This window comes from Aspergillus affinis, assembly GCF_023601865.1.
Source record: "Aspergillus affinis strain CMG 70 chromosome Unknown NODE_1_length_919884_cov_86_970707, whole genome shotgun sequence".
NCBI lineage: Eukaryota > Fungi > Ascomycota > Eurotiomycetes > Eurotiales > Aspergillaceae > Aspergillus > Aspergillus affinis.
The window spans coordinates 909983-919884 of record NW_026515782.1 but is presented as its reverse complement, the minus strand read 5'-3'; the positions used below and the strand labels follow the sequence as shown (position 1 = coordinate 919884).

The window sequence follows — 9902 nt, the reverse complement described above, 5'->3', positions numbered from 1 at the left end:
AGCAAGGTGCTGTGCGGTATGTGGATTAGGTCAAGATACTCCACCTCTCTGGTCTGGTTGATAACATCGTTCCAACACTTTCCTTTTGATTTGTCTTTCAGAAGGCAATACTGATGAACCCCGTCGATGTTTGACCCTCACTCAGCTTGTTCGCTCCCAGGGGATCTTATAAGACCAAAAAACTCGTTTTGCATTTACTCGCACGCTTGAACCGCTCTCGGCAACGAAGCTCTCTTGGAGCTGTGTCATACTGGAGATATAAACCGAAGCTTAGAAGATCTATCCTGTTCTTCGGTGACTGACCCCGAGAGGCTATATGGCGTACAGCGAGAGACTTTGTGATAGGTTATATTCATGTTCAAGCTTAAACATACCAAATTGGGAATTGGGGTTGATTATTGTTTCGAGTAAAAGCAGTTAGATGGTCATAGGACTAGGACCTATGTTCTTACATACGAGAGCTTCGGTCATTTATCATTAGTTATCCTTGGGAATCCATACATCTCTTGCATTTTTACAGCCTACGTGGCTAGTCAATAGCCTGCCCGAAAACAAGGTAGGATCGGAGAAACGATGTCACTAAGCACACATTTGGAAGCCATTCCAGGTAAAAGATCGGTCATAGCATTCAACAGCACTATTTACATACAGCTAACGTGCCGCGATGGGAGATTAAAAATAAAGAAATAAGATATTGAACACACACACGCACGCACGCACGCACAAACGTGGAATACAGAATGGCTCTACAAATCATCCGCGGTTCGAACCTTCAACTCGACGTTTTTGGCTTGAATGGCTTTCTTTAGGTTATTGACCATCTGATTCCGACGGTCTCGTTTGGCCTTCCATTGGTCGAGTTCCTCTTTGCTCACGAGGTCGTTGGCGCCGTTGACATTTCGGAGACGACTGGCACGGGCCGAGCCGTTGATGCTGGAACGGAAGTTGATAGCTCGTCCGGCAGATTCAGGGGTGTGATAGGAGCTGACAGGCCCATCGCGAGATACAATAGAGCCGGGGGTGGCAGGGAGAATGGCTTTGCCCTTCCTTGGGGTGGTAAAAGGCGAACCTTCCCGGCTGGACGGCGACGCGGCAGTATCAAAGCCCATTCTCTTTAGCTGAGCTTCAAGAACATCGATGTCACTGCGCTTGCTTTCGGCCATGTTCATCATGGTTGAGATGGTCGAAGTTACCGCCTCCACGGTGGGTCGTTTAGATGGGCGCGAGGCACCATCGCGAGGAGCATCGGCGATTCTGGCTCGCAACAGAGACACTGCAGACTCCAAGTCGGCAAGCTTGGCCTGAATATCAGTGGAAGTCTTCCGAAGATCTTGCTGGAGAGCCAGTTGTTCGGCGGAAAGTGGAGCAGAGACGATTGCTGCGGCATCGGTATGAGCGTCCAGGGTCTTCTGGATGCTTGCACATTGCCCACGTAGAGTAATAATATCCTTGCTGAGCAATGCATGACAAGCCTCCAGCTTCTGGTCTACACCTTGAAGTCGTTGCTTTTCGAGCTGTGCCGAGAGCTGATGCACAGCATCGTCAAACCTTTCGATTTCCGAGAGACGTAGTTTCTCGTCGAGAGATTCAGAAGGATATTCTCCCTGCAGCTTTTCGATCCAGTCTGAATTCGCTGAGGACTTTTGATACAAAAGGTAGCAAGACAAGGACCGTGCGTTGATTCCCAGAGTATCCACCATGGAATTGATATCGTGATAGAGTCTCTCGATCTGGCCAGGAATCCCGGGTCTGCTGGGCTGGCCTGTGTAGTCCTGGTGGGGAAGGAAAGGGTCCAGAGTAGGAACGGGTTCTAAAGCCGAAGCCAGATCGGCACGGAGTTTCTCCTCCTCGTCGTCTTCTGATAGTGCCTCAGCTTCATCTTGCTCTTGTTGCATCTTCTTTTCACGAGCCTTTCGCTCCTTCTCTTCCTTCTCCTGCAGCTTCAGCTTCTCCTCCGCAGCATGTCGAGCGAGCTCAGCCTTGCGAGCTGCTAACGCACTGCCAGGAGCTTGCTCAGAGGATTTCCTGGCCCCGTTCCGTACCGGGCTAGGCGATCTTGGAGAGTCATGATGCGAACGAGGTGCAGGTAGTAATGGTTGAGTAGTGGCTCCAAATAAGGAGCGCGGGGGTTGCTGCTGTTGAGACTGGGGTTTCTGGCTGGGTTTGGAGAGGCGCGAAAACAATCCTTCAGTGGAGCTCGTTGTCGAGAACTGAGACTCAAAGGAGCTTTCTGGGGTTTTCTTGAGGTCTTGCTTGAATTCTTGGGTAGTGGGCGTCTCTTCCTCGCCCTCATCCTCGTCATCACCCTCATGCTCATCCTCGTCGTTATCCTCGTGCGTTATCTCCTCTCCGCTATCATCAAAGTCGGAGTCTCCCTCCTCCGATTCTCCCGCATCCGAACCGCTAGGAACTGGGCCGGGTTCGTCCTTTGTTGGAGTCGCACAAGATTTCGAGGTCGCTGGGTCAGGGGGCAAAGGTGCCTCTTCCGCTTTCTCGGATTCTTTAAGCTTCTGCGTGAAATCAGGGGGCAGAGGGGGTTCTCCTCCAAAGAGAGATGGCTTGCTCTTGGGAGGAATGGTAAAGTCAGGGGGCAGAGGTGCATCTTCAACTGAGCTTTTGGAGACATTGGACGAAGCTGAAGTGTCTCCAGGGCCATATACGGCCTTGCTGGTTGGGTCCGGAGGTAGCGGAGGCTCGGCCATTGAGGAAGGAGGTGAACTCTTTGCGTCCGAATCCTCTTTGGATTTTGAAGGCGTCACCGTCTGCTCTGATTGCGGCGAAAGAGGAGTGGGTTTCTTCTCAGTGTTTCCGAACAGAGAGAATGGTGATTTGTTCGTCTGAGGAGCTCCAAATGGTTGAGATGGTTGAGATGGCTGAGGCTGGGATCCAAGCGAAGGCCCACCAAATAACGACGGTGTCGCTTGCTTGGGTTCAGGCTTCTTCTCTTCTGCGGGAGCTGCTGGGGCATCCTCCGCATCGTCCATAGACTCCGCGGGTGTGCTAGGTTTATTAGGTGAAGAGACCATATCATCCATGGAGGCCCCCAACGAGAACAATCCTCCCGATGGCTTGTCCGGCTTTGGACCATCGTTGGCAGCACTTCCATCGCCCTTCATAGTAGACTCAAGCACGAAACCACTAGAGCCAAGGCCGAAGGTGCCTTTAGACTCCTCGGTTTTCTGTGAGCTGAAGCTCGTACTAGTTGTGCTTGTTTGACCAAATGGCGACGGTGCTGAGGGTTTTCCGAACGGGTTTGCGGTCGCGGGTTTGCCAAAAAGCGGTTCGCCCGACGCCTTAGCAAACGGTGATTCGCCCGACGTCTTAGCAAATGGCGACTCGCCTGACGCTTTGGCAAAAGGCGACTCGCCCGAAATCTTGCCAAAGGGCGATTCTGCAGCAGGTTTAGAAGCCGCAACTGCACCGAAACCACTCGACCCCGAGTTAGCGAACGAGCTAAAGCCGCCTCCGGCAGGGATACCCGACGAGGCGAAGGGGAGAGAGCTGCCTCCGTTTCCCGCGGTAGACGATTGTCCGAAAGGTGCCGGCGTACTCGACGAGCCGAAGCTCGATTGGCCGAACTGAGCTGGGCCGCGTTGTCCCAACGCAATAGGGGCGCCAAAAGAAGAACCCATTTGTGAAGGGGCGCCGAATGATGAAGCACCTGGGAGCGAGGGTGCGCCGAATGAAGGTTGAGAGCGTCCACCCATTGCTGAAGGGCTGCCAAAGGATGGTGTTGCAGAAGACTTTCCAAACGCGGGGCCAGATGGACTGCCGAATCCTGACTGTCCAAATGCTGGTTGCCCAAATCCTGACTGTCCGAATGCAGGCCGTTTTGGAGCCTCGGCTTGCATGGGCTGGGACTTGGGCTGAGGCTGAGACTGAGGCTGGATTTGGGTCTGGTTTCCGGTTCCTTGGCCATGATAAGGCAGCTGCTTACGAACAGCCTCAGAATAGATGAACCACCAAGAAGCGAGAATACCTTCGTTATTGAGGAGGAAGAGGGCTGGTAGGGGGGTCGAGCTCTCCGTGATGTCTTCTCCTGGAATTGGAGCGATAACATTTTCCGTGCTGGAAAGATCGATGCCCAGGCCGATAACTGACGTCTCAACACTCGAGTCTGTTAATGGTAGCGATGCCCGTTTAGTATCATCGCTGACTTCTGTGGTGGTAAACACATCCGTAGTCTTCTTAGCATCTTCATCATTGGCAAGCGGTTTAGAAGACCTCGTGATCAACCCAACATCAGTTGATGCAGTAGAAGAAAGAATCAAAACGTCCCTGAGATCGGGAGCGTAGTTCCGAAGTCGCGCAACAAACTGATAGGCCGGGACCCGCTTGTACCCAAATGGCAGACACAAATCGGGGAGCTTCTGGATCAAGAAGGGTGCTTGTTTTCTTCTTGTGATAAGATAGTATGAAGAGGGTGGGGTTTGGCCTATCTCATCCTCTACGGTGTTCGGCGTGTAAACCATTAAAAAGATATCGTCCTCCAGCCATGAAATAGAAGACACTATAGATGAACCAGAGTCAGTGAGACGAAACCCTTCTCAACAATCGAATCAGGTCACTTACCATGACACTCTCCCTCGAGATCTTGGGGACGCGGAATAGTAGCCGTTTGTTCACCAGTTGGTTTGATCAGATGCGCCGTTCCGTCCGCAAGTCCAGCGACGAGTTGTTTCCCCTTGTTACTCCAGCAAACCGAGCTCACTCCGGATTTCATGATTTGGCCATTCGCTCCCGAGAGGAGTTGGCCCGTTTTGAGGTTCGCGATGAGAAGCTCACCACCGCCGGTAACCAGGGCCACAAGCGACGACTTGTCGACATCTAGAGTCGCAGGGTTTGGCGCGACAGCGCGGAAGGGAGCGCCGCTGACCGGTAGGGACAGAGCTGGTTGCCCATTTCCCGACAACAGACTGTCCGTCTCATAAACAAGCAGCTGCGACCCAGCCTCCGTAGTCACAACTAACGCGCTGTCGCCCGATGCGAAAGCTACGTGGGTTGGTCGTGCAGGTAGGGGGATCGTTGCTTGAGGTTGGAAGGGTTTTGTTTTGACTTTGCTGTCGGTAGGCGCGGATATTGCTTTTCTCACTGCATCGGACGAGGCAACACTTAGACAGTCGGGTCCTGCACCAACCACTACACCTTTTGTGGATGCGACGGCGAGAAGGGTGGAAGTTGGCGCCGGAAGGGCATCTTCGGGCCAGGGGGTCGGGAGTAGTCGAATGTTGCAATCTCCGGAGAGGCCTTTGAAGCCGACTTCCTATAAATCGATAGCTGATTAGACATTGGCTTCAAACAGGATGTGGCAGGGCAAGGAGTAATGCGACGTACCTCAGTGTAGACATCCGGGAGATCAGGACCTGCTTCCACTGGAGCGGCACCCCCAGCAGGGGTTGAGCCTCCGAAAGCCATTCTGAGTTTGTCAATATCGGAGGATATGGAACGAGGACGGTCGCCTAGGGATAGCCGAGACTTTTGAGCATGAGGAGAGGGCGGGCTTTGAGGAAGAGGCGAAAATGAGCGACGTTGGAGTGCTTTGGGACTCCGGTTAAAGAACTGCGCAAAAATCTTGAACTCCTCCCCTCGCAGGAAGGGAGCAAAATGGAAGGAAAGACTGAGAGCACTTCACACCAGGAAGACTTAGTGAAGGCGATCAGGCAGAGAATATTGACAGGAACGGAAAGTAGGCAGCCCTGTCGAAGAGCGGATGGAGGCAAAGCATTTAATTTGCATGAAGCAATGGCGATCTCAACAAAAACAGCGGAAGCTCTCGTGGCCCGTGCCGGGTGTTGCCGCCTGAGGCACCCAGATCAGGCGGCGGGAGCTTCGTCACTCTCCAGCTTGCCATCACCGACTCCCTCCCCTTCTCGCTGTCTCCGCATCGCCCCTCTGTCTCTTGATTCCCTCTTGCGATCGTCTCGATAGCTTCCAACTGCTGCAGCTTGCTCTCTTCAATCTTCATCTACTTTTTTCTCTCCCCTTCCCCGCTCCCTCATCCCACCACGCCGTCATCATGACAGGCTTCGACTTCTCCAACTACAACCGCAACGCGGCTCTTCACGCCAAAGGACTGCCTCTCCCCAAGGCCACTAGCACCGGCACTACCATTGTGGGCTGTGTCTATGATAATGGCGTTGTGGTACGTTCTACCGGAGTTGATGGAAACCCTTTCGAGTGCCGTTAACATGGCCATTGTTCATTCGAAACTGACTCTTCTGGTGATAATCGCAGATCGCAGCAGATACCAGAGCTACCAGTGGACCCATCGTCGCCGACAAGGTACGTCCCAGGACAACGTCTCTTTCCCTCTAGTGACCCGCTATGAGCCCCGACTGATGGACAATCCGATGTGTGATTATTAGAACTGCGAGAAACTACACTACATCGCACCCAAGATCTGGTGCGCTGGAGCCGGCACGGCCGCCGACACCGAGTTCACGACCGCCCTGATCAGCTCGAACATCGAACTGCACTCCCTGTCGACGGGCCGCGACCCGCGAGTAATCACCTGCATGACCATGCTGAAGCAGCACCTCTTCCGATACCAGGGACACATCGGCGCCTACCTGGTCGTGGCGGGCGTTGACCCGACCGGCACCGGTCTCTACACCGTTCACGCCCACGGTTCGACGGACAAGCTCCCCTACGTGACTATGGGCTCTGGATCGTTGGCTGCCATGTCGGTGTTCGAGTCGACGTGGAAGTCCGGCCTGGACCGTGAGGGTGCGATCGCTTTGTGTGCGGAGGCCATCAAGGCCGGTATCTTCAACGATCTGGGATCGGGTAGCAATGTCGACGTGTGTGTGATTGAGAAGGACAAGCCCACGCAGCTCCTGCGTAACTACATGAAGCCCAACGAGCGTGGCCAGAAGGCGCGCGACTACCGCTTCCCCCGGGGCACGACGGCTTATTTGAACCAAAAGGTCATCACCAAGGAGGATATGAAGAAATATGTCACTGTGGAGGAAGTCTCTGGGGATCCTAACCTGATGGAAGTGGACTCATAGAGGGGATCACACGGAGTAGAAATGCTTTGACATAATCTTTAGTTTTCTCTTTTCCTTTACTCCGGTCACGCATAAATAAATATTTATGGATTACTCGCACTCTTGGCGAAGACTTTACTCTCGTAGTATTCAACAGTTGAGAACAAAAAAATAATGTCACTACGACTACGGTCTTGAAGAAACGCCAACTGATTTGGCAAGCACCAAGACGATTTTCTAACCAAAGACATGGTGGAATGAAGTGTGAAGAATGTGAAGATAATAGATACTGTACATTGGGTATTTAAAACAACATTGTACATGCTATATAAATTTTAATTATACAGAGCCGATCCATAGCCTGCACTATGCTGCTCTTAACCCACGAAAGAATTTCGAGACCCGGCTCGATCTTATCCGTAGATATATTCGTTCTCTTCGAGATCGCCCAATTCTTCATGCATGTCGCCTGCCTGCGGCGTATACACGAGGGCCTCCACAAATTCAGGATCCTCATATTTCTTAACAACCTCCATGATGTACGTATACTGCGTCGGTGAAACGCGCAGGCCTTCCCTTCGATATCGCACAACACCAGCATGGTACATTGCTCGCGCAATAACAGGCCTCACTGGGGCGCCATGCTTCAGTAGGAAAACATAGAGCCAGTGGACCAAGGAGTAGGCGCGGCAAGGACTCAAATTCCTGGAGCATGAGATGGAAGTCGCCAGTGAATGGACCATTTCCAACGCAGCATGGGGGTCAGGACAATCAGAGCTTCGAGGCTGATCGTAGTATCGCACAAGTGCTTTCTCGGATGGTTCTGGAATGGGTTGATACGATTTGGACAGCGATATTTTGAGGGGGGTGTGGCTTCGAAGGAGGCGAATTAATGTCCAGGTATTCCGCGAGTTTCCATTTCGGACAATGTGAAGCATGTGCTTGATGAATGAAGGATCTGTGACGTCCGTTTGCCGCACGGTTCTTTCGAAAGCTGAGAATATGTGCGGCTTCATGGCGTTGTATGTTTGCAGGTCTGCAAATGAATCCCCAAGAGGTATGTCTGAGGCCTCTAGCCTCTGCAGGGTCTTTCGTGCCGCTTTGGTCACCTTCTTTCCCAGTTTGAGGTCAAAGATATACATGAGTAGACCATTGAATGGCAGACCCAAGTCATGAATTCCTTTCCTCATGCTCTCCATGAAGTCATCGAGGTTGACCCCCTTTTTGGTAGCTCCGTAGATGTTCAAAAGGCTGTAAGCAACATAGTCCGTCCATCCTGTACCGGGTCTCCAGGGTGGTCCTCCGACCAGGCTGTTGCTAAGCGATCTCAACACCCAAAGACGCAGGATGATCTGATGATGAAAGGAAATTTGAGATGTGCTGGCCGGGTCTTCGATGGCTCGAACATCGGTCCAAACCTGCGGGGAGATCATTTTATGGGTATTCTCCGAGGCACACAAGCAGCCTTGCCATCTTTCGAGTAGATCATGCTTTTTCGAGGATACCAGGAATTCCGTAACCTGGATTATATTCTCCAGCTTCGTGTCTCCTGTAAACTTTCTGAAGAGTGTGTTGACAAACTTGCTGTCTGCTTCGCGACACGATGCCTCCAGCTGCTGTGTAATGAGCAAAGGAGTCCAGGAACAGATTCTTAGATTCCGCCGGTGCGTTGCACCTAGAATTTGTTTCGCCAGAAGAAGGGCGTCGGGCGTGTTGCTATCCACCAGGATTTCAAGCCACGCATCAGCGATTACCTCGTCCAAGTCGTTGTGCCCATAAACACCGCACTTCCCAATCGCATCCCACATCTCCTGGTACAGCGCGATTAAGACGCCCGTATCATTGCTTTCTTCCCCAACTTGGTTCGGTAGAATTTCGACAATTGCTGTAAGTTCATCTGACTGAATGAGCCCGAGCTCCAACGCTCTAATGACGACATCCCAAAGAATCGGCAATTCTGTTAGACCAGCCTCTCGAAAATCCAGGTCTTTGACAGCAGCCAGATAATTCCCCGCCCCTGGAATATTCAAAGATCTGTCGTTCAGAAAGACGATGAGTTCATGCTCGCTAGAATGCGACAACAAATGCTCGAATATCAGGCGGCTGGCGGCTGGGTCCCTCTGAGGGTCCACGCCCAGGTTCTGAATCACATCTTTGACCTCAGCGACTGTATAACAACCCCGCAACGCCTCTTTCAGATTTATTTCGCGGTGGACTTCGTCTGTCGGCGCACCCGAGCCTCGCTGCCAATGAGGCTGGCCGAAGGACTCGCTTGAATCGATATTCTCACTGTAAAACGGAAGAGGAGAAGCGGACGACGAAGAGGATCGATAGAAGTCAGAATCTAGAGTATGTTAGCCAGATAATCCCCCCGTTGAATCCGCACCGAAAGCCTTACTCGGAGTCTCGGATGTCGCTCTTCCCAATTGGCTGTCGCTCCATTTCATATGTTCCCGGCCATTGCGCCCAAACAAACACGCAACATCATCCAAAGCTCCCGCCCCAGCTATGCCAGCGAATGCCGTATTCCGTCGTTTGGCCAACCGCCTCCTCGCCTCCATTGGCCCCGGCACTCGGCTCTCATAGCGTCGTTGGCCGTTTGCGAATCGCCGAAAGGTAGACGCAAGAAGATCTTCGCTGATCCATATATGATCAATTAGAACATTGGACGAAGGCTGGATAGTGCGCCTGTAGGCATATCTGCCGAGAGACATGAGGCATGAGGTGCTCGCGGCAGCAATTGGGAGGTCCGGGCCTGTCAGAATTGAATAATTAGCAAGACGCGGAGTTCGACGAGACTAACTTCAGAATGACTAAGCACGCACTCAAGCTGTTTCTGCCTCAGGCACAAAGCATATTAAGGCACAAAAGGCATCATATATCTAAGATTACACTGAGATACTTCATCTCTTG

General features: G+C 52.3%; 3 protein-coding genes across 3 annotated transcripts; 1 reads left to right on the top strand and 2 right to left on the bottom strand.

Annotated features, from left to right (window-relative positions):
• Positions 1–746: 746 nt before the first annotated feature.
• On the bottom strand, positions 747–5415 carry KD926_004210 (FG-nucleoporin NUP159; the record flags this gene model as incomplete). Its single annotated transcript, XM_053097586.1, has 3 exons — positions 747–4510; positions 4573–5263; positions 5335–5415. 3 exons carry the CDS (start codon positions 5413–5415, stop codon positions 747–749), a joined length of 4536 nt encoding a protein of 1511 aa, XP_052961351.1.
• A 601-nt stretch (positions 5416–6016) lies between these two features.
• Positions 6017–7010, top strand: pup1 (proteasome core particle subunit beta 2; the record flags this gene model as incomplete). Its single annotated transcript, XM_053097575.1, has 3 exons — positions 6017–6142; positions 6235–6282; positions 6366–7010. 3 exons carry the CDS (start codon positions 6017–6019, stop codon positions 7008–7010), a joined length of 819 nt encoding a protein of 272 aa, XP_052961350.1.
• Positions 7011–7402: 392 nt separating this feature from the next.
• On the bottom strand, positions 7403–9703 carry KD926_004208 (uncharacterized protein; the record flags this gene model as incomplete). Its single annotated transcript, XM_053097564.1, has 2 exons — positions 7403–9333; positions 9388–9703. The coding sequence occupies 2 exons, from the start codon at positions 9701–9703 to the stop codon at positions 7403–7405; spliced, it is 2247 nt and encodes a 748-aa protein (XP_052961349.1).
• Between the last annotated feature and the right edge of the window lie 199 nt (positions 9704–9902).